At 49.8% G+C, this 23,947-nt stretch overlaps 1 protein-coding gene across 1 annotated transcript in view; it reads left to right on the top strand.

Annotated features, from left to right (window-relative positions):
• The first annotated feature begins 1,342 nt into the window (after window positions 1-1,342).
• Window positions 1,343-23,947, top strand: part of KIAA1755 — a 31,639-nt gene continuing 9,034 nt past the window's right edge. Inside the window, exons 1-8 of the mRNA XM_081867519.1 lie at window positions 1,343-1,723; window positions 9,939-10,136; window positions 11,954-13,226; window positions 16,317-16,496; window positions 17,175-17,298; window positions 19,180-19,273; window positions 20,292-20,378; window positions 23,144-23,260. Of these exons, the coding sequence (XP_081723645.1) occupies window positions 1,721-1,723; window positions 9,939-10,136; window positions 11,954-13,226; window positions 16,317-16,496; window positions 17,175-17,298; window positions 19,180-19,273; window positions 20,292-20,378; window positions 23,144-23,260 (2,076 nt within the window). The 5' untranslated portion in view covers window positions 1,343-1,720. The remainder of the gene's footprint in view (window positions 1,724-9,938; window positions 10,137-11,953; window positions 13,227-16,316; window positions 16,497-17,174; window positions 17,299-19,179; window positions 19,274-20,291; window positions 20,379-23,143; window positions 23,261-23,947) is intronic.

The raw sequence follows: 23,947 nt of genomic DNA, 5'->3' as shown, positions 1-23,947 counted from the left end.
CACACATACGGATTAACCCCAAAATAACTAAATGAAAACTGAAGCATACCACCCAACATTTCTCTGATGAAATAGGGACATCGCATTCCATAATGATAATTTTACTATTTCTACCCCACACATCTCACTGAGTTGCCCCAGCCACTGTGGGCAGCTTCCAACATATATAAAAACATAGTAAATCATTAAACATTAAAAAAAAACCCCTTCCCTATACAAGATTGCCTTCAGACAGCTCGGGGGTCGGATAACTCCATACCCTCCAACGTTTCTCCAGTGAAAACAGGGATATTCTAAGGAAAAGCGGGACATTCCGGGATCAGATCAGAAACAGGGACGGCTTTTCTAAATCAGGGACGTCCCTGGAAAATAGGGGCACTTGGAGGGTCTGCTGAAGTTTGGAATGAACATAAGAATGGCTTGCTGGATGAGGCCAATGGCCCGTCTAGTCCAGCATCCTGTTCTCACAGGGGCCAGCAGCCAGATGCGTGTCGGAAACCTGCAAACAGGATCCGAGAGCAAGAGCCTCTCCCCGACTCCAGAAGTTTCCAGCAATTGGGACTTGCTGCCTCTGACTGCGGAGTCCTGGCTAGGAGCCATCGACAGCCTCTCCTCCATGAATTCTACACAAGCCCAGTCTTAGAGGCGCAGAAACACCTCTGAGTGCGGCACGAAAGAGGCCTCCGTCTTGGGAAATGTGCATTTGGAAGCAGAAAATAAAATAATTGGGGTGTTGCGTATGGACCGGTGGAGATCTGCATCCTCCTTGATTCCCCATTTCCCACCCTGCTTATTTTGCTCCCCTGAGTTCTTCTGCCTCCAAGAGCTTGGGAAGGGGATGCCGTCACCTCCTTAGAAAGGAAACGGGGGGGGGGAGAGAGGGGGCCCCTTAAGCTTAGCTGCCCCATTGACAGGCCTCTGCGGCTGGCAGGCCCCTTTCAGAGCACAAGGAGAGAAAAGAAACTGCTGCGAGGATTTGGTGAGTGTGTGCGCGCGCGCGCAAAAGGACAGCTGGACAGAAACAAGCCTGGAAGGAGAGCGATGGTTTCGCTGGCCCGTTGACCTGGCGGCTTTGATCCCAGGTGCAAAGGGCCCGTGTGACATCAGGGCTGGATCCTGCACCCCCCAAGCCTTCCTGGGCACCCTGCAGCTGGTTCCAGGCCTGTCTGGCCACGGGGCAGGGCCTCTGCCGCTGGGCACAAAGAGGACCGCTGTTCGTTGGCTCTGGCATTGCTCTGCGAGAGCCTCTCCAGCAACGCCAGCCAGGAAAAGAGAGAGAGAGAGGCAGCTTTTTAAAGCTCAGATGAGCCTCCCCCTCTTTTCTCCTCCTTTCCACTCCTCAATCCCTCCCCCTCGCAGCTAGAGAGAGCGGGTTCCTTTTTCTTTTGCAAGACGCGAAGGATGGGAGAAGTTTGGAGAGGAGCAACCAGTGGCGCTGGACTCTGGCAGGGTTGAGGCTGGAGGGTTGGCAAGCTGGCCTGAGGCCTCCCCGCCGTCTCCTTGGGGGGTGTGGGGCACACCTGGTGGTGCCCCCAACGCAGAAGACAAGCCCAGCAGCCCAGATGGCTGGGAAGGAGCTTGATGCGAGACCCAGACGCAGCAGCAAGGAGTTTGCCAACAAGTGATCCAGGAGGTTTCTTTTGGAGGGGGCGGCGGCGGCGCTGGGACTTGGTGCCCCCCTCGCTTCTCTGCCCCTTCCAGCGTCGCTTCCGAGGGAACCATGGTAATCCGAAGGGCTTCGTTTGTGGCTGTTTAGTTTCTCCCTGGCTCGGCCACAACGCGAGACCACCCTCTTTCGGCTCTCTGTCTTGTGGGGCAGCTAAGATGGGGCAGCAGGGAGGGAGGAGAGGGCTTCTGTTCCAGGCTCTGGGTTTGCTTCTTTAAATAAGTGGGAGGGAGGAGGAATTGGGATCAGTGTAGGATACCGATTGTCCTTGTGGCTGTTCGGCTGTGGAATGGGCTTCCTGGGTAGTCTCTCCTTCAGAAAAGGTAAAGGTAAAGGGACCCCTGACCATTAGGTCCAGTCGTGGCCGACTCTGGGGTTGCGGCGCTCATCTCGCTTTATTGGCCGAGGGAGCCGGCGTACGGCTTCCGGGTCATGTGGCCAGCATGACTAAGCCGCTTATGGCAAACCAGAGCAGCGCACGGAAACACCGTTTACCTTCCCACCAGAGTGGTATCTATTGATCTACTTGCACTTTGACATGCTTTTCAACTGCTAGGATGGCAGGAGCAGGGACCAAACAATGGGAGCTCACCCCGTCGCGGGGATTCGAACCCCCAACCTTCTGATCGACAAGTCCTAGGCTCTGTGGTTTAACCCACAGCGCCACCCGCCTCCCTTTTCTCTCCTTCATAGGAGGTGTTTAAACTGGGGTCGGAGGGCCACCTGTCAGGGACTTTTTAGCTGTGATTCCTACATTCCAGGGGGTTGGGCTAGCTGACCCTTGGGACCCCTTCTGTGATTCTATGACTCGGCATTTGGAATGATCAAGAGGTCCCCTTTCTCTTGATAACCTTTGACTAGATGACCCTCAGGGTCCCTTCCAACTCTACAGTTCTCCGATTCTATGATTCTCTTCTTGTTCTGAGAGCTTTCCAGAGCTGCAGGTGCCTGTCCCATGGAACGAGGCTGCCCTAAATAAGGTTCCTGCAACCACCTGCTCCTTCAAAAGACAGCCGGTCTGGAGCGGTTGGAGGACCTTCTTAGTCAGACGGGGCATTTCATTGGTTTCCCAGCAGCTGTTGGGTGTAGACTTTGCAAAGCCTGTGGACCTTCCGTGGGAATTGACGGAGATGGGAAGCTGATGGTGAGGGAGTTTTTAAGTAGTTGTGTTCATGCTAGCGATGCCCCTGGTGGTTTGGGACAAGAGGTGAGGCCAGCAAGGTCACCTCTGCTCTGCTTCAGCAAAGTGGCATCTGAGATGGGGCCACAGTCAGTAGGTCTTTGGATCCAACACAATTCCTCATGGTTGCTGGGCTGAGTCAAAGCATCATTCCTGAAGCCGTTGGACATCTTTGGGCTTGGGGAGGGGCTCAGTGGCAGGAGGCCCCAGGATCGCTCTTCACCAGCATCTCTGGAAAGGGTTGGGAGATTTCGCTGCCTGAAACCCCGGACAGCTGCTGCCAGTCAGGGTAGACAATACTGAACTGGGTGGAGCAATGGCCTGCCTCAGGATAAGGCAGCCACCTGTCTTCCTTTGTACCTGTCAGGGGTGAAGTGTCAGGAATTCAATCAGTGCAGGAGAAAGTGTGTGATTCCTTGGAGAACCTCTAGTTGCTAGGAATGTCACCCTGGGCAAAGGGTTGGAGGTGCAGGGGTGTCTCACAATGTGCAAACTTTTGGGTGCTTTTGGCGGAGGATTGCCTGACCTCACTTGGCCAGGTAAAGAGACACCTTTGCCTGTTGCACATATTTATGTATTGGTTCAAAAATGTTGATTAGGACCGGGATCTTGCGGACGGAGGGCGTCGGGTATGTTTAGCCTGGACAAGACATGAGAGGTAATGTGACACCCGTCTTCAAATATCTGAAGGTCAGATGGAAGATGGAGCAAGCTTGCTTTCTGCTGCTCCAAGAGGGGAGGGCTCCAGCTAATGGATTCAAATGACAAGGAATGAGATTCTGACTCAGCATTTGGAAGAACATTCTGTTGGTGGGATCAGTCTGACAGTGAAAAGGACCACCTTGGAAGGGGGGTGGAATTTCCTCCATTGAAGGCTCTTAAAGAGAGCTGGCAGGGCCACTAGGTCAGGGATTCTGTGCCTGTGATCCTTGCATTGCAGGGGGTTGGTCTAGATGGCCCTTGGTGTCCCCTTCCGGCTCTACAATTCTATGATTCTCCTGCCCTCCACACATATTGTCCGGCCTCGGTTTGTACCAGTGGAGGTGCCGATGTAGCATTCCTTTGCCGGAGGTTTTTAAACAGAGTTTTGGTGGCGGTCATGTGTCTGGGATTCCTGCTTTGAAAGGGGTTTGACTAGATGAGGTTCCTTCTAGCTACCGTTCTATGAGCCTATGGGCTTATCCACACCTACCTTCCCTATGGGCTTCCCAGGCAGGTCAGTGCTTCAAAGTTCTCTATCCTAGCTCTCATTTTTCGCCCCGGAGCTTTCGCTTCAAAACCCACTCTTTACCATGGAATCGGAGCAAATGGCAATCCGTGGAGAAACGGAATTGTCTTGAGTTGTGCTTCAGCTTTAAAGAGCAGGTTTTTGCCGGGGGGGGGGGGAGGCGTGAAGAGCACTCAGACACAGAGCTTTAAAGCACAGGACCTTTGCCTAGAAAGCACGGGGCAAAATATAAGTGTGGATATTGATTTTATGAGTGCTGCAACCCAACTCTGTGGTACTACATCCTTGCAGACCCTCCCAAGTGCCCCTGTTTTCTAGGGTCAGCCCTGGATTTACAGAAGCTGCCCCAGTTTCTCATTTGATCCTGGAATGTCCCTCTTTTCCTTAAAGGTAAAGAGACCCCTGACCATTATGTCCAGTCGTGGCCAACTCTGGGGTTGCCGCGCTCATCTCGCTTTATTGGTCGAGGAAGCCGGCATACAGCTTCTGGGTCATGTGGCCAGCATGACTAAGCTGCTTCTGGCGAACCAGAGCAGCGCACGGAAAAGTCATTTACCTTCCCGCCGGAGCGGTACCTATTTATCTACTTGCACTTCGACGTGCTTTCAAACTGCTAGGTGGTCAGGAGCAGGGACTGAGCAATGGGAGCTCACCCTGTCGAGGGAATTCGAACCGCCGACCTTCCGATCGGCAAGTCCTAGGCTCTGTGGTTTAACCCACAGCGCCACCTGCGTCCCATCTCTTTTCCTTAGGACATCCCTATTTTCATCAAAGAAATGCTGGAGGGTAGGGAGTTATGCAACCCCCGAGCCAAGGAGATAAATACAAGCTTTAGAAGACATCTGAAGGCACACCTGTATGGGGAAGTTTTTAAATGTCCGATGTTCTTCTATATGTTGGAAGCTCCCTATTTTCATTGGAGAAATGCTGGAGCATATGGCCTTGTGGGCTGTTTCTTCTTTAACAGTTGCTCAGCTCAGTCACTATTGACAAAGCTGTAGCCATTGGAGTAGCTGGAATCTGCTGGAGGGAAAGCTGTTCTTGTGCTCAGGTCTTGCTTGTGGGCTTCCTGTAAGGGGCACCTGGTTGGCTCCTGTGAAAACAGGATTGTGGACTAGATGGGCCATGGGGCTGATCCAGCAGCCCGCTCTCCTTATGTTCTTAGGCCTGCCAACCAGGGCTCCCGCTTCTCAGTTTGCAAGATGAAGCAGGTTCCCTCCTCGTCCTCCTCCTCCTCTCCCTGCCTGGGAAGAGGATCCCCTTTCTCACGCACAGCTTGCCGCTCGGAACAAAAGTTTGGCACCGAGAGAGCGGCTGAGGGATGCAGAGATCATTAGCAGCTGTTTGGAAAGGGAGTGTGTGGGGCTGGGAAGCCGATGCGGTTAGGAAAACCGCCTGGCTCTGCCTCATTGCAGACAGAAGGGATCAGGTCCAGAAAACAGAGGAATTAATAGATCTGCTCTCCCTCAGCGCACCCACCCACCCAGCCAGCCCTTTCCCCTTTCGGCTCCATTGGCACAAGGCTGCCTCTGAGCGACAGTCTGAACACTTGGCTCGATCCTTGCAGCTGGGACCCCTCAGGCGGCCTTGCTCCCTCCCTCCCTCAGATTTAGAGGATTCTCTCTCCCCCTTGCAGAAGAGAAGGAGAGAGATTGGTTTTGATAAGTGGCTTCAGAGGCAGAGCGCAAAGAGAGATGAACTGTGATGACCACCAACCTAGATGGCTTTGAAAGAGGTTTGAGACAAATTCATGCAGAAGGGGGCTATCAGAAGGGGGCTAACCAGGATGGCTCTGCGCTGCCTCCACACTGGAGACAGTAAGTCTTCTGAAACCCAATTTCTGGAAACCTCAGGAGGAGAGAGGACTCTGCCCAGACACTGAGGTCCAGTTCCGAGGGCCTTCTGGCGGTTCCCTCATTGCGAGAAGCCAAGTTACAGGGAACCAGGTAGAGGGCCTTCTCGGTGGTGGCACCCGCCCTGTGGAAAGCCCTCCCATCAGATGTCAAAGAGATAAACAACTACCTGACATTCAGAAGACATCTGAAGGCAGCCCTGTTCAGGGAAGTTTTTAATGTGTGACATTTTAATGTATTTTTAATCTTTGTTGGAAGCCGCCCAGAGTGCCTGGGAAACCCAGCCAGATGAGCGGGGTACTAATAATAATAATAATAATAATAATAATATGCTCAGATCCTGCTTGCAGGCTTCCCTAAGGGGCACCTGGTGGGGCACTGTGACAACAGGAGGCTGGACTAGATGGGCCCTTGGCCTCATCCAGCAAACTCTTTTTAACAGAATAAATTTGGGGGAGAAGCAGGGAGGTTACAGGAGGCTTGCAGGGCCCACAAGTCTTTCTGAGGCAGTGGGAAGCCAAAGAGGAGGCAAAGTCTCAAATCTCTGTGAAATCACAGCAGTAATCCTCACCAAGCCATAAAATGCCTCAAACCGTGTGTTTGAAGTGATGGGGTGGGATCCGGAGCAGTGTTCTTCTCTGCCCCCCATGTCCCACTGCACCAGAAGGTTCTGGGGTTTTAATGGGAAAGGGAAGAGCTTTCAGGGAAGCCCACCTACCCCCAACCCAAGGTCAAAAGTGAGGAAGCAAAGTTCTCCTCTCAAAGACCTTCTAGAATACCTTGTGAGGAGAGAGCAGAATTTTCATTCCGTGAAATGCATGATTCACATTTTGCTTCAAGCGCAAACCTGGTTTGCGAAAATCAACGAGATTTAGCCGTTGAATTCAGTGGGACTCAGATGCACCCTCTGATTTTTCAGCTGTGGTTTTAATGAGACAAAATAATGAATCTAGGCTTATTTGTGGCCCCAAACAACTCGTCAAGTGTCTAAAATCTGAAACAGTTCTCACAGCAGAGATATATTTCTTCCACTCTCTGGCCCCCGCTCCGTCACCTTCTGAATCACATTCCGTTTACAGGTTTAACAGTTTAAACACAATGACCATAATTATAGCACATCGCAATGTAACACAACCACAGGGGTTTGGACAGGATGACACTTCGGGTCTCTTCCAGCTCTACAGATTTCTGGGTCCATGAACCTGACCAGCTCCACTGAAACCTCTGGTGTTTAGATGAGCGCAAAGCATTCCAGCAGGTCAGCTAACAAGACCCAGCCCCGGCAATACTATCCACCGGCACGAAGCATTCCTTCAGCTGCGCAAACGCTTCCCAGAACTTTTCCATAAACAGAACGGGACGGAGAGGAGGTGCAAGTTCCTTCCAATTTAAATCCAGCTCGTCGGCGCAGCTGGGATTTCCACTTGGCCGCCTGATTCCCGAAGCCAGAGCTTTTGGCAGGGAGCGCAGCAAGAGAGCATCACGAGGAGGGTGATAAAATTTCCAGGGCTGGCTGGCAGCGCTGCAGCTTTTGTGGGAGGCAGAGATGTTTTGGGGAGAGCAACAGGCCCCTCTCGCAAGATCTCCCTCTCATCACCCAGGAGCAGCTTCTCCTACTCCTCCTTCTCCTCCTCGGCCATCTGCCAGGAACGCCGAGTCTGGAAAGAGGTCTGGCTTGCAGGATAAATGGGGTGGTCCCTCCAGAGCGTGGGCTGCAAGAACAGAGCTCCGCAAACATCTTTCATGTCGGGCTGAGCGAGAGCAGTTCCCCAGAGGCCACCCCGGGAGCAAGAGGGAGGGTGCTCTTTGGGAGAGCCGACTCGGGTCCCCCAGGCCAGGGGCGTCAGGGTGGGCCAGCGCTCGACTTGCTTACATTGGACGGGTGATCGAGGCACCGCCAAGAGTCCTCTGTGCAAACACAGAGGCCAGGGAGAGATTTCCTGGTCAGAGGTTTCCATCTCAACACAAACAGAGGCTTGCCAGAGGTTGAGATCCAGAAGGGTTGATCTCACGCTGGAACCAGATGAGAGCTTTTCAGACTCTTGTGATTGGAGCCCTTGTTACCCAAGCTGTATACACTGGTACCTTGGGTTACAGACGCTTCGGGTTACGGATGCTTCAGGTTACAGACTCCGCTAACCCAGAAATAGTACCTCGGGTTAAGAACTTTGCTTCAGGATGAGAACAGAAGTCGTGCTCCGGCAGCGCGGCGACAGCAGGAGGCCCCATTAACTAAAGTGGTGCTTCAGGTACAGAACAGTTTCAGGTTAAGAAAGGACATCTGGAACGAATTAAGTACATAACCCGAGGTACCACTCTATTGTTGTTGTTGTTTAGTTGTTTAGTCGTGTCCGCCTCTTCATGACACAATGGACCAGAGCTCACCAGGCCCTCCTGTCTTCCACTGCCTCCTGCAGTTTGGTCAAACTCATGCTGGTAGCTTCGAGAACACTGTGCCACCATATCGTCCTCTGTCGTCCCCTTCTCCTTGTGCCCTCCATCTTTCCCAACATCAGGGTCTTTTCCAGGGAGTCTTCTCTTCTCATGAGGTGGCCAAAGTCTTGGAGCCTCAGCTTCAGGATCTGTCCTTCCAGTGAGCACTCAGGGCTGATTTCCTTAAGAATGGAGAGGTTTGATCTTCTTGCAGTCCATGGGACTCTCAAGAGTCTCCTCCAGCACCATAATTCAAAAGCATCTATTCTTTGATGATCAGCCTTCTTTATGGTCCAGCTCTCACTTCCATACATCACTGCTGGGAAAACCAGAGCTATAACTATACGGACCTTTGTTGGCAAGGTGATGTCTCTGCTTTTTAAGACGCTGTCTAGGTTTGCCATCGCCTTTCTCCCAAGAAGCAGGCGTTTTTTAATTTCGTGACTGCTGTCACCATCTGCAGTGATCATGGAGCCCAAGAAAGTAAAATCTCCCACTGCCTCCATTTCTTCCCCTTCTATTTGCCGGGAGGTGATGCTGTATATAGGTCTACTCATTTCGTCTCCCTTGCTATCACAGAATCATAGAGTTGGAAGGGACACCCCAGGGTCATCTAGTCCAACCCCGTGAAGTGCAGGTGGTTAAACAAGTGTAGAGAGCTAGTGGCAGAGCAGTGGTTGCTAGTTAGAGAGTTGGACAAAGATCTGGGAGAGACCAGGGTTCAAATCCTGCTGCTCACTGGGTGACCTTGTGGGCCGGCCACTGCCTCTCAGCCTCACCTACCTCCCAAGGCTGTTGTTGCATGGATAAAACAATGAGGAGGAGAATTATGGATGCCACCTTGAGCTCCTTGGAGGTAGTAAAAAAGGAAATAAATCAGTGCTGCAGGTTTTGGAGCACAGCAAAACCCTGCTAATGTGTTTGACCAGTGATGATAGTTGGAAATGTGTGTATTAACTGGGTTTTTAAAAAAAAGTTTTGAAAGCTGCCCAGAGAGTTCCAAGACTCAAGGCCTCCAGGCCGAAATATTTGTTGACCAGCACTGTTGTCCTTCATTGTTGTGGGACGTTGGTGGCCACAAGAGAAGCCTACTGAGACAGCCACTGGTGGCACTGGCTTGTAAGCCAGCCTTCGTCTTTGCTGAGGCCTCTGGCCCCCATCCCTGCCCGTCCGCGTCAAGGAGAGCTAAATACGGACTGTGACCTATGAGGCAAATTGCGTCTGCTGTAGGTCGAAGCTGGCAAGGGCAGAGATAAAGCTCTGTGGCCTGTTTGTGCCCTGAAAGCCTAAAGAGGAGTGAGAAACTCAGAGAACCATAGAACTGGAGGGTAGGAAGGGCCACCCAGAAATCATCCAGTCCAACCCTCTGCAATGCAGGAACCAGCACGCAAATGGTGAGATCTGAACTTGAGACTAGGGGGAAATCAAAACGGAGAGAAACCACAATGGACGAGATCTGGTTCTGAGCCAGATGACCCCATGGTCTGACTCAAAACAAGGTGAATTCATATGTGTGTCTGTGTATATGTAATTGATTGTGAACTGCTCTGACTGTTTCCTGTCCCCCTTCCCTTAAAGGACCCCCAATCCCTGGATGTTGCCGTGCAGAACACGCTCTCGGGCCTCTACCCCCCGTTTGACATCACGGCCCCCACTGTCCTCAGCCAGCTCTTCCGCGTCCTGGAGGCCAAATACCACAGCGATGGGCTGTGCTGCCTGCTGGACTTCCTTATCCCTTCCAAGCGCCTTCTGGAACACGTGCGGCAGGCGGCCTGCGTAAGTGCAAGAGGAATTGCCCGGGCTTTGGGTAGCTGCCCTTTAGAGCATCCTTCCCCAACCTGGTGCCCTCCAGGGGTCTTGGACTGCAACTGCCATCAGTCTCTGCCATGGGAGCTATAGTCTTAGAATTACAGAGGTGGAAGGGACCCCAGGGGTCATCTAGTCCAACCCTTGGCAATCCACCACCGTCCATTCCTCTGTCAAAGAGCTCTTACTCTCAGAAAGTCCTTCCTAATGTCGAGTCAGAATCTCCTTCCTTGTCATTTGAACCCACTGGTTCTGAAGCACCAGAAAACAAGCCTGCTCCATCTTCCTTTTTTAAAAAAAGGTTTTTATTTATACTTTTCAAATTTATACATTTCATTCCTTTCACAATCATTTTAACATTTCAGGGTTTGACTTCCTTCCCCCTCTTTCTGCGGTTGTTAATATCTTCTGCATATTCAGTTCATTTAATTTGCTACTTTAATTATCTTAAAGTATAATTTAATTATCTTAAATTTAATTATCATTTAATTTAATTATCTACTTTAAATATAAACTCTTATGAAGCTGCAGGTTATTACAATAATCCTGCCAATGTTTTTATCTGTGTGAAACTTATCTGTAAATATTCACTAAACCATTTCCATTATTTTATAAAAAGCTTGTTATCTTGATTTTTTATTCAAGCTTGCTCCATCTTCCCTGGGACCCAGACAGCCCTTCTGAAATTTGAAGGTGGCGATCATGTCACCTCTCAGCCTCTTCCTTTCCACAAAAGTCCAAAACATCCGTAGAGCACCAGGTTAGAATGGGAAGGGACCCCCTAAGTCAATCTAGTCCAACCCCCTTCAAATGCAGGAATCTCCATTAAAGCATGCATGGCAGATGGAGGTTGGTTGCATTAGAGACAGCGTAGAGAGGACCACATCCTCCCATCATGATCTTGTCTAATGCAGGCCCATGGAATAGTAATAATAATAATAATAATAATAATAATAATAATAATAATAATTTCTTATTTATACCCCACTCATCTGGCTGGGTTTCCCCAGCCACTCTGCGCGGCTTCCAACACAATATTAAAATACAATAGCCTATTAAACATCGAAAGCTTCCCTAAACAGGGCTGCCTTCAGATGTCTTCTAAAAGTCTGGTAGCTGTTCTTCTCTTTGACATCTGGTGGGAGGGCATTCCACAGGGCGGGCGCCACCACCGAGAAGGCCCTCTGCCTGGTTCCCTGTAACTTGGCTTCTCACAGGGAGGGAACCGTCAGAAGGCCCTCGGAGCTGGACCTCAGTGTCTGGGCAGAACGATGGGGGTGGAGACGCTCCTTCAGGTCTACTGGACAGGCTGAGGAAGCAAGGAGACGTTGCATCCCATAATTATAAATAAATAAATATATCCTTTATTAGGCATAGCAAACCACACATTATCAAATAGACACCGTATACAAATTGTGCGAAATATGAGCTCAACCTAACAAGGTTTGTCCCAGTCAGATCTTTAACTCCAGAGAAAATCAATTTGCATAAATAATCCAATACAACATCATCGCATCACCAATCAATTAAGAACCACTAAATCTCTTTATAATGGCCCAGCTTTTCTACATGGACAGCACTCAAAAATTCAGCCACTATTAAAGTAATTTGATCATTCCTGTCCGACAGCAGGTCCTGAACCATTTGTAGCATAGAATTGTGCCTATTGTGTTGTGAGGCCTCTAATAATTGTCTTCTGGCATAAATGCCAAAATCACAAGAAAAGAAAATATGAAAAGAATATAATATATTCTCCTTCTCTCCCCCTTTTTTGTGCCCATCTGCAGGCTCCTTACTCCGGCTGCGTCTTCCTCCACGAAGGGTGGCCCCTGTGCCTTCGCGAGAAAGTGGTCGTCCACCTCGGACCTCTCAACCCCCTTCTTCTTCGCCCGGGGGACTTCTACCTGCAAGCGGAGCCCTGTGGGGAGCAGTCGGCCTGCCTGGTGGTCAAGTGCCTCTCCAGAGACCTCACCACCGTGGAGAAGATCTCCGTCCCCGAAGCGTCCTGCTCCTTGCTGTTCACCAAAGAGTGGCTGGAGGAGGTCAACCGAGACCTGGACCGGCCAACGCTCCACACCTGCCTGGTGGCCACGGGGAATGGGATCGTCCCCCTCCCGTGGAATAAAATAGCCGTCCCGGAATTTGTTGGGGTGCCCAAAACGGAAGGTTTGGTGGAGCAAGAGTCCTCAACCCACCTAGCAAATCCGCGTCCGGACTGCAGTCCTGACTCAGGGAGCTTGCAGTCCTCTCCGGTTAAGTATCCTGGCCTCATCAAAGTTGTAGAAGGAACCTGGAAGAAATCCGCTCTCTTTGCTTTGCCGAGTCTGTGCGACATCATCGGTGACAACCTGGAAGGCGAATACGTGAATCTCCTGGGGTTTTCCGAAGAAGGGAAGCAGGATAATTCTCCTCCCGCCAAGGCAACAGGGTCAGCCCTTGGGGAGCAGCTGCACAGAGATGCACCGTCACCCAAGGTGGAGAAGGACCTCATTTTGGTGAACGGGGACGACGGGGAGATGGCGGGGGGCTGGAGCTGTGGGAAGGGGCAAAACTCAGAGGAAGGGCCCTGCACGCCTTGCCTGAGGCGGCGGCTGGGCCAAGACGCCAAGGTCCATGAGCCAAGGTGCAGGTACCGCGAGTCGTACGTGGCGGCCCTCAAGAACCCCGTCAGCTTCAGCTCTGGGTTGATGGCAGCTATTTTGGAAGAGATAGATACGTCAAAGCAGGTCTCCTCTTCTGCCTTGGAAAGCGCAGGCGTGCAGCCTCTGGAGGGATCGGGCCCGGGGGCTCCCCAAATCCTCTCGGAGCAGCCAAACAAGACTGAGAAAGCAGAGGACGACTCTTCCAAGCCAGGCCACTCGAGACTCCTGAAGCCTCCAGCCGACTGTCCCACTGCCAGCAATAAATTCTCATTCCTGAAAGGCCACCGTCAGCTGGGCTCCTCGGCGGGTGGCCTACTGGGGGCGGAGAAGGCCGGGAAGGGCCAGGAGGGGCACCGGAAAAGGACGTCGGCCGTGTGCTCTCCTCGCACGGCCAGAGCAAAGGCAGCAGCTGGGAAAGGTGAGAGTGGGAATAAAGGGAAGGGTTGGGAGGAAGCAGAGCAGAAGCGTTCTCAGAAGCCTGCGGGGGACGGGCACACTGAAGTCCGCATGATGCGCTGGCATCGCGGGCTCAGGGTTATGTGCAAAAGGTTGCAGCATTGGGGAGAAAGACGGCGCACGACACAGTTATGCACGGCTTGGAGAAAGGGGACAGAGGGAATTTGGAATACACACACCAATTGTAGCCACCAATTTGGAATACACACACACACCTGTATATATGCGCACTGCCAATCTGACTGGGTTCCCCCAGCCACTCTGGGAGGCTTTCAACAAATTAAAAAACAATATGCACAGACTGCCTTCCTGTTCAAATGGTTGTTGTTGTTGTTGTTGTTGTTGTTGTTGTTGTTGTTGTTGTTGTTGTTAATACCCCACCCATCTGGCTGAGTTTCCCCAGCCACTCTGGGCAGCTTAAAAAGGTAAAGCTAAAGGGACCCCTGACCATTGGGTCCAGTCGTGGCTGACTCTGGGGTTGCGGCGCTCATCTCGCTTTATTGGCTGAGGGAGCCGGCGTACAGCTTCCGGGTCATGTGGCCAGCATGACTAAGCCGCTTCTGGCGAACCAGAGCAGCGCACGGAAACGCCGTTTACCTTCCCGCCGGAGCGGTACCTATTTATCTACTTGCACTTTGACGTGCTTTCGAACGGCTAGGTTGGCAGGAGCAGGGACCAAGAAACGGGAGCTCACCCCGTCACGGAGATTTGAACCGCCGACCTTCTGATCTGCAAGTCCTAGGCTCTGTGGTTTAACCCACAGCGCCACCCGCATCCCTCTGGGCAGTTTACAACGTATCTAAAAACATTTTAAAAAATCAATCCTTTAAAATTTCCTTAAAATGGGCTGCATTCAGAAATCTTCTAAAAGTCAGATAGTTGTTTATTTCTTGACATATGATGGGAAGGAGTTCCACAGGGCGGGTGCCACTACCAAGAAGGCCCTCTGCCTGGTTCCCTGTAGCTTTGCTTCTCGCAGGGAGGGAACCACCAGAAGGCCCTCAGCGCTGGACCTCAGTGTCCAGGCAGAACGATGGGGGTGGAGACGCTCCTTCAGGTATACTGGACCAAGGCCATATAGGGCTTTAAAGGTCAGCACCACACTTTGAATTGTGCCTGGAAATGTTCTGGGAGCCAATGTAGGTCTTTCAGGGCAGGAGTTATATGGTCTCAGCGGCCGCTCCCAGTCACCAGTATAGCTGCCGCATTCTGGATTTCATGTAGTTTTTGGGTCACCTTCAAAGGTAGCCCCACGTAGAGCGCATTGCAGTAGTCCAAGCAAGAGATAACTAGAGCATGCACCACTCTGGCGAGACTGTCTGCGGGCAGGGAGGGTCTTAGCCTGCGTACCTGATGGAGCTGGTAAACAGCTGCCCTGGACACAGAATTAACCTGCGCCTCCATGGACAGCTGTGAGTCCAAAATGGGCACGGTTACCGTGTTCAAGACCAGGGAGTCCCCCACACCAACCCATACCCTGTCCCCCCAAAACAGTACAGTGGTACCTCGGGTTAAGTACTTAATTTGTCCCGGAGGTCTGTACTTAACCTGAAACTGTTCTTAACCTGAAGCACCACTTTAGCTAATGGGGCCTCCTGCTGCTGCCGCGCCGCCGGAGCCCGATTTCTGTTCTCATCCTGAAGCACTGTTTCTGGGTTAGGTCTGTAACCTGAAGCGAATGTAACCTGAAGTACCACTGTACTTCTGTCTTGTCAGGATTCAACCTCAATCTGTTAGCCGCCATCCATCCTCCAACTGCCTCCAGACACTCACACAGGACCTTCACCGCCTTCACTGGTTCTGATTTAAAAGAGAGGTAGAGCTGAGTATCATCCACATATTGATGGACACCCAGCCCAAACCCCCTGATGATCCCCTTAAAAGAGGATCAGAGAAATTCATGAAGGAGGGAAGGGCTATTGATGGCTCTGCTTCTGAATGCCCGAGAGCCCTCTCCCCAGCCCTCTCTCTCCCAGCAGCTGGGATTCAGGAGTACTGCTGCCTCCGACTGTGGACTAGACGGGCCTTTGGTCTGATCCAATATATGTCTCTCCCCTGCTCTACCTATGGGACAGCTCCTCTCTGCAATTCTCCAGCTCCAGATGGTAGGACTCGAACCAATGGCTTCAAGTTACAAGAAAGGAGATTCCGACTAAACATTTGAAAAAACTTTCTGACAGTTTGACGGTTGAACAGACTCCTTTGGGAAGTGGTGAACTCTCCTTCCTTGAAGGTTTTTAAGCAGAGGCTGGGTGGCCATCTGTCTATGGATGCTTTAACTGAGATTCCTGCAATGTAGGGGGTTGAACTAGATGACCGTTAGATCCCTTCCCAGTCTAGAATCATAGAATCATAGAATCATAGAATCATAGAGTTGGAAGAGACCACAAGGGCCATCGAGTCCAATCCCCTGCCAAGCAGGAAACACCATCAGAGCACTCCTGACATATGGTTGTCAAGCCTCTGCTTAAAGAAGGAGACTCCACCACACTCCTTGGCAGCAAATTCCACTGTCAAACAGCTCTTACTGTCAGGAAGTTCTTCCTAATGTTTAGGTGGAATCTTCTTTCTTGTAGTTTGGAACCATTGCTCCGTGTCCACTTCTCTGGAGCAGCAGAAAACAACCTTTCTCCCTCCTCTATGTGACATCCTTTTATATATTTGAACATGGCTATCATATCACCCCTTAACCTCCTCTTCTCCAGGCTAAACATGCCCAGCTCCCTTAGCCGTTCCTCATAAGGCATCGTTTCCAGGCCTTTGACCATTTTGGTTGCCCTCCTCTGGACACGTTCTAGTTTGTCAGTGTCCTTCTTGAACTGTGGTGCCCAGAACTGGACACAGTACTCCAGGTGAGGTCTGACCAGAGCAGAATACAGTGGCACTATATAGTCTAGATTCTCTGATTTCAGGGCACACTGTGACCTGATTTGTGGGGTCTTCTTAGGTAGTCCTGATTTGTGATGGGTGTGGGGGTGTCAGCATAGATTACAGCGTTTGGGGACAACTCATCTCTGCCACTCTCTAACTTTCACGTCTTTCTCCTGGCCAGGTGATGTTGTGCTTTCAGAACTTCCAGCTTCCAAGAACGCGGAGAGTGTCGCCATTCTTACGTCCCCCACAGATGTCCTGCTCAGAGAATCGCCTCCTCCGGGATCTGGCCCACAGGATCTGGCCCAGTGGGAGACGCTCAGTCCAGAGCTTTTATCTTCTGGGATTGTATGTCTGCCAGGTACTGCAACAGTGCCGTCACCGTCTTCGCACGCAGCTGACCTCTTGCACAGCTCCCATTTGCACCAAAGACCGCAATGTGCCACTTTAAAAACTAACACATCTCATGGTGATCTGGGCTTTGGGGGAACCACAGCACACTTTGTGCTGCAGCAGACTAATGCACCCCCCTTCAGGAAACTGTTGCATTGGTCTGGAAAGCCTTGCACCTGAGAACTTTCTGGCGGCTCCTGCCCCGAGGCTGCAACCTTTCTAGCTATCCCAAAAGAAAGCAGACCATAATGAATAAATCCACTTTTATGTTTTTCTTCTGTTGAATAAAATAATGGGTGCTGTTAGACCGGGAGGGTTTTGAAAAGCAGGTGTGGAAATGCGAGAGCCAGTGGGGGTTGCAGTGTTGGGAGAGTCCTGGGTTCAAATCCTCCCACTCAGCAACGAAGCTCACTGGGTTTGACCTTGGGGGCAGCCACTGCCTCTCGGCCTGACCCACCTCGCAGGGTTCTTGTGAGGATAAAATGGGGGAGAACCAAGTACACCACATTGAACTCCTTGGAGGAAAAGGTGGGGTATCAATGAACTAAGTCTCTCTCTCTCTCTCTCTCTCTCTCTCTCTCTCTCTCTCTCTCTCTCTCGGCATCTTGTCACATTTATGGTTGCACTGACTTTCCTTCGGCTCCAGGAAACGTGGATAAGCTTGGCAGACCCATCGTCCAGATCTGCAGCGGTGGCCCAGCGTGGCAAGCCCCGTGGTGTTCGGCCAGAGAAGTGGCACGCCTTCTCCTCTTCCTTTGCACCATGTCTAGGTCAGTCCCCCTCCTTCAGCGGCTGTTCCTGTGATGGTCAGGTCTCTTTCCTGTATTCATAGACAAATAACATCATGTTGGAAGGAGCCCCCAGGCTCACCTGCTCTGGTTGTCAGATACAGTGGCGTAGCGTGGGGGTGCAGGGGGGGCCGGCCGCACTGGGCGCAACATCTGGGGGTTAGTTCAGCCCAGTGGTCCACAACCTTTCCCAATCCTCAAACATAATGTTATGCCCAATGTCCTGCGCCCACTTTATCATAGCCGATTTAACCATTTCGTCTTGTGTATTCCATTTTAACAGCAAGTTATACATTCTAGATAGTACCTTAGTCTTTGGTTCTAACAATTCTGTTTCTAACTTCGATTTCTCCACCTGGAACCCTAACTTTTTGTCATTTTTAAAAACTTCTTTAATCTGAGCGTAATGTAACCAGTCTCGCACCTTATCCTTCATTTTCTCCAAACTCTGCAATTTCCAATTGTCTCCATCTTTTTCCAGTATTTCCCAATATTTTGGCCATTTGGCCTCCATATTGGGTCTTTTTCGGGCCTTAGCTTCCAGAGGTGAAAGCCACCTTGGAGTTTTATTCTCCAATAAGTCTTTATATTTTGTCCAGACATTGAACACTGCTTTCCTGACAATATGGTTCTTAAAGGCCTTATTGATCTTAACTTTGTCATACCATAAGTATGCATGCCAACCAAAAGCATTGTTAAAACCTTCCAGATCCAACACGTCAGTGTCTTCGAGAAGTAGCCAGTCTTTTAGCCAGCAGAAAGCTGCGGCTTCATAGTACAACTTTAAGTCTGGCATGGCAAAGCCCCCTCTTTCTTTCGCATCTGTTAATATCTTAAACTTAATTCTGGGCTTTTTGCCCTGCCAGACAAATTTAGATATATCTTTCTGCCACTTCCGGAAGCACTCCGTCTTGTCCACAATCTGTAGTGTTTGAAACAAAAACAACATTTTTGGCAATACATTCATCTTAATAGCAGCAATTCGGCCTAACAAAGAAAGCTTCAGTTTTGTCCAACTGTCCAAGTCTCTCTTAATTTCAGACCAACATTTTTCATAGTTATCCTTAAATAGACTCAGATTTTTTGCTGTTATGTTTACCCCTAGGTACTTTACCTTTTTAACCATAGTTAGTTCTGTTTCTCTCTGAAACCGTTCTGACTCTGTATCTGTCAAATTTTTTCCCAACACCTTGATTTTCTGTTTGTTTAATTTAAATCCCGCCACCCGACCAAAGTCCTGAATCAATTGTAATACTCTTTTCGTACTAGATTCTGGCTCCTGCAGAGTCAAAACTAGGTCATCTGCAAAAGCTTTAAGTTTGTATTGTTTCGCTCCGACCTGAATCCCTTCCACCAACCGGTCCCCTCTGATCATGTTCAAGAGCACCTCCAGAACCGAGATAAATAACAGAGGGGAGATCGGGCAGCCTTGTCGTGTTCCTTTTTCAATTTTGAACTCTTCTGTAACGACATTGTTAACTATCAATTTAGCCTTTTGTTCTGAATATATTGCATCAATCCCATCCCTGGGAATGGGATGTAGGTTTTATTTTATTGGTTTTTTATCTTATATTTTAGAAATGTACATCCAGTTGTTTTTTCCTTTAATTTTTTGGGGGCCCCCAAGAGAGTGGGGCCCTAAGCTAGAGCTTGTTGAACTTATATGTAAATCCGGCACTGCGCAGGCCGCAAAATAGAGGGGGGGTCTGGCCCACTCCTTGAAAAAAATTATTTTTGGGGGGTGGCCCCCTTGGCTCCCCCTCCATAGAGCCAGAATGTGCAACAATGTCTATCTCCCACCATGGAGTAAAAACCACCCTTTCCTCCAGACTCAGTTTTTCTGCATCTCTTTCCATCCTGCAGGAAGCAGTCGAAGGACTCGGGGCTGGCGCTTCTCATCGATGCCAGAAAGGAGATGCCATCGCCTGCCCTCTCTGCCGCCCTCGGATCCGTCCAGGTAATCTCAGGTGGGTGGGAAGAATCCAGGGGGGGGGGGGAGTTTGCAGGGAGCAGCTGGCTTTTTTCACCCTAAGTCACCCTAATGTCACAAACTGCAATGAACGGCTCCTCACGGCCCTCATGTGGTGAAACAGAGGTACAGCAGATATTTTTTTAAATACTATAATGTTAATAATAATGATTAAATGTATTTATATCCTGCCTTTTCCCCCAGACTCAAGGCGGCTTACACAAATTAAAACAGCACAAATAAAATGGAAAAAAGCTAAAAACAGATGAAGGATGATCATTAAAAAGTAATTAAATGGATAGAATTTAAGTAATATAAAAACAGGCATCCTACACAATTGAAAGCAGCACAAATAAAATGGAAAAAGCTAAAAACACATGAAGGACGATTGTTAAAAAGTTATTAAAAGGATATAATTAAAATAATATAAAAAACAGATCTGTTAAGTACAGATAATACAAGCATAACTTTCATGGGATGAGACCTGGGACTGAGTTTCTTCTTCCCTCTGTGAAGGATAATCATTTTGAAGCACTTTTTACGATGAACAATTTCTATAAAACCAGAATGTAAATGCTTGTTTTCCTTCTCCCACACACAAACTATAGGCAAATTGTAGGAGACTGAGGAAGACAATGCAAACCTAATTTTATTTTGGTTTTATTTATCACATTTATACCCCAGCTTTTCCTCCAAAGAGCTGAGTGTGGCCTACGGGGTTCTCTTCCTCCTCATTTAACCCCCACAACAACCCTGGGAGGTAGGCTGGGCTGAGAGGCTGAGCTCCCGGGCTGAGCTGGGATTTGAACTCTGGTCTCTCCCAAGTCCCAGCCCAGCTCTCTCACCGCTGTGCTGCCCTGCCTCTAGAGAAACCAGGGACCATATTCTGTGGGGATAACCGATAAAGGGCTGAATCAAGGTGGCTGGGAAACCCGGTTTGGGAAGCCAGCGAAAGGGAGGCTGGTGTTTGGTGAAATTTCATCCTGGATTCCCGTTTTCCTTGCAGAAGACCCTGCCTGGCTCCATCCACACTGTTTTCCTGCTGGCAGAGAAGGAGGCAGCCTCACATTTGGAGAAGCTACCTGGCGTGCAGGTGAGTCCCAGAGCATCGTGTTATTTCGATGCTGAAATATACTCAGAGTGTGAATTTCATGCTCTTTTCAGCTCCTAGTAGCAATGAATGAAACTTTCCCCAAACGTCTAGTTATTTACACAATGGGCCCTGCGTGATTGGCTAATTCCGGGCTGCTCCTGTAGGCCAATCAGGTTGCGGATCCACCTCCTCCAGAAGCCTGATTGGCTTTTCCTGCAGGCCAATCAGGTCGCTCATTCACTTCTACCTGGAGCTGGATTGGGTGGCTTCTGCAGACCAATCAGACTGCTGCATTCTGGATCCTATTGTTCTAGGATTCAGCTCAGTACATAACAGATGTGCTCTCCTCTCTCCTCCACCCCACACTCCTAACATCATTTCCCCCACAAGAGCGATGGACCTGATCTCCTGGGTTGCTCATTCTGCTTTCTCAGCTGTCCTCTCACACTTTCATGCAGTCAGCCTCATTCGCCGCCTGTTGTATGGCAAGCAAAATTCAAGCTTCACCTGTTCAACTTCTGCCCATCCAAGACTTTGCTGAGTGCACTCCGAGGTCCGTGTAGCCTAGCGTTCTGTCAGGCCCCTAAGGAACCAGATGCAGCCTATGCCTTAAATATTGACTTGTTTCCTGTGCTGTAAGCATCCTACCACTGCTTGTGCAATGGGACGTCCCCATGGCACCCCATTTCCCCCCACCCCAAATCCATCCAGTCTGTGCCCTCCGTTCCGCTCCTGCCCTCTTCCCTCTCCCAGCCCAGATAATGACTCCGATTCTGCTTTGCCCTAATGAGTTCCCGCAGCAAATCCATCTCTCTCTCTCCCAATTATAGCTCCGGAGGCCAGACTTGGGCATTAAAATAATAATTCAGCCCTGGGAGGGTTTCGCTGCTCTTTTATGAATGCTGCTTGGTTTAATTAATGGAATGGGAAATCTCAATGAGCTTGATAAACGGCCTCTGCTGCTAGTGATTGAAATACCCTCGGCTCCCCGTGTGTGTCTAGAAAGGACCCCAGGCAGGCTCCCGTTTCCAGCGTGGCACGGCGATGGATGGCGGGGGCCCCTCTCTGCTCCCTCCCCACCTCCCAGACTCTCACCTGTTTCACGCTAACTAACTGCACAGGCTTTGCCAACCGGCTGAGAATAATGGAAATCCCTTTTTAACGCAGCACATTGTTAAACTGTGGAACTCCCTCCCACCAGAGGCAGCCATGGCCAACAACTGGAGGGCTTTAAAGGAGGATTAGACAAATTTGTGGTGCAGAGGGCTACCAATGGCTACTAGCCAGAAGGGCTATGCTTTGCACATGGAGATGCAGGGCTCTCCTCACGTGCTTTGGGGCCCTCCAGATGTTTTTGAACCACAACTCCCATCAGCCCCTGCTCACTGTGGCTGATGGGAGTTGTAGTAAAAACATCTGGAGGGCGTCAGGTTGGTGAAGACTGAACTGGACCTAAAATGGGCTGGGGGGGAAATGAGCCGAGTATAAACACTGAAACTCTTGATTTTACACCAGCCCTCTCCTTCTCCAATTTTTATACTGCTGGGCCTCTTACTATTGTGCCTGAAAATAATTGATGTTGTTATTTTAAAAAATATTTTATTGGCAATTTCAGCTTAACATAATACCAAAACATATCATATTCATTATTGCCCCCTTTCCCCCCACCCCATCAAACCCTCCCCCCGAGACTTCCCTCAACTCCTCTCTCTGATTTCTCAGCACATATTATTCTCTGCATGTTATAAAATTATACATATCCTTACGTTATCTATCTATCTATCTATCTATCTATCTATCTATCTATCTATCTGTCTGTCTGTCTATCTATCTATCTATATCTATCTATCTATCTCTATTATATTATCAACCAATAAGTTTGTGTATGTTTATTCAAACCCTGCCAAGGAGTCCAGTTCATTTTGTTGTCTTGTTAGATAATTTGCAAAAAGCTCCCATTCTTCCTTAAAGTCCCAGTTGTCCTTGTTCCGCAGTTTGTATGTCAATTTAGCCAGTTCTGCATAACTCATCAATTTTTCTTGCCGCTGTTCTTTCGTTGGGATTTCCCCATTCTTCCATTCTTGTGCTAGCTGTTGTTGTTTTTAAAACAACTCTGCTCAGTCTTTTAAAAATGTGTATTTTATAAACCGTATTTTTCGCTCTATAGGACGCACTTTTCCCCTCCAAAAATGAAGGGGAAATGTGTGTGTATCCTATGGAGCGAATGCAGGCTCCTTGGCTTCAGCGATAGCAACGCGAAGCCTCCAAAGCGCAGAAGGAGCGCTCCCTCCGCGCTCCGGAGGCTACGTGTTACTTTTGCTGAAGCCTGGAGAGAGAGAGGGGTCGGTGCGCACCAACCCCCCTCGCTCTCCAGGCTTCAGGGATAGCAGCCTGAAGCCTTTGGAGCGCAGCGCGAATTCCCGCTGCATTCCGGAGGCTTCAGGTTCCTTTCGCTGAAGCCAGGAGAGCAAGACTCGCCTGGCTTCAGTAGAGAGGGAGAGCTGCACAGCGCCTCTTCAGCCAAGCGGGAGGAGAAATGGAAGGGGCTCCGTTTCTCCTGCCGCTTCGCTGAAGGGGCGCTGAGCAGAGAGGGGGAGATTTTTTTTTTCTTGTTCTCCCCCTCTAAAACAAGGTGCGTCCTATAGAGTGAAAAATACGGTACTTTGCTATTTTGAAATTTGTGTTAGCTGACTTGGTCTGTTAAACTGGATTCATAAAATAAAGAAATGCTGGGGGATATTGACGCTGTGGTCTCCCCCCTGCAGATGGAGGTGCTGAGCTCCCTGAAGGCCCTGGGGCGGCACGTTGACAGCAGCCAGCTGACCCCGGCCCTGGAGGGCCACTTTCCCTATTGCCACGGCGAGTGGGTCCAATACTTCCAGGTGCCTATTGTTGCAGTGGACGTTGCTGCTTTCCTCTTTCCTCTTTCCCCTTTCTCCATCTTCTCCTTTTGCATTGCTCAGGATTTCAGGGCTGCTTCTGCAGCTAGCAGGGAAACGCCCCACCTTTTAAATATCTGGAACAGTGGGAAAGGCTCTGGTGGATAGATATTAGGTTCACCACTTGCTACACCATAAAAGAGAATTTCAAGAAAATGTTTTTCAGGTGGTACCTAACACCATCAAAGCTTGCCAATATGTATAAACAGAAGTCTAATTTATGTTGGAAATACAGTGGTACCCCAGGATGCGAACGGGATCCGTTCCGGAGCCCCGTTCACATCCTGAAGCGAACGCAACCCACGACTGCGCATTTGCATGTGCATGGGTTGCGATTCGCCGCTTCTGCGCATGACGTCATTTTGAGCATCTGCGCATGCGTGAGTGGTGAAACCCAGAAGTAACGCGCTCCGTTACTTCCGGGTTGCCTTGGAGCGTAACCTGAAAATGCTCAACCTGAAGCACATTTAACTCGAGATACGACTGTATGGAAAAATGGAAGGAACATTGTTCCATATATGGTGGAGCCAAGACCTACTGGGGTATGATTCATGAAGAACTCAAAAAAATGTTTAAAACATCTTTACAAAAGAAACCAGAGGCATATTTATTAGGCTTATTGGGAAAACA

This window comes from Podarcis erhardii, assembly GCF_964252035.2.
Source record: "Podarcis erhardii genome assembly, chromosome: 6".
Taxonomy (NCBI): Eukaryota; Metazoa; Chordata; class Lepidosauria; order Squamata; family Lacertidae; genus Podarcis; species Podarcis erhardii.
Note: the sequence above shows the minus strand (reverse complement) of the source record. Positions and strands in the feature narration are given on the sequence as shown.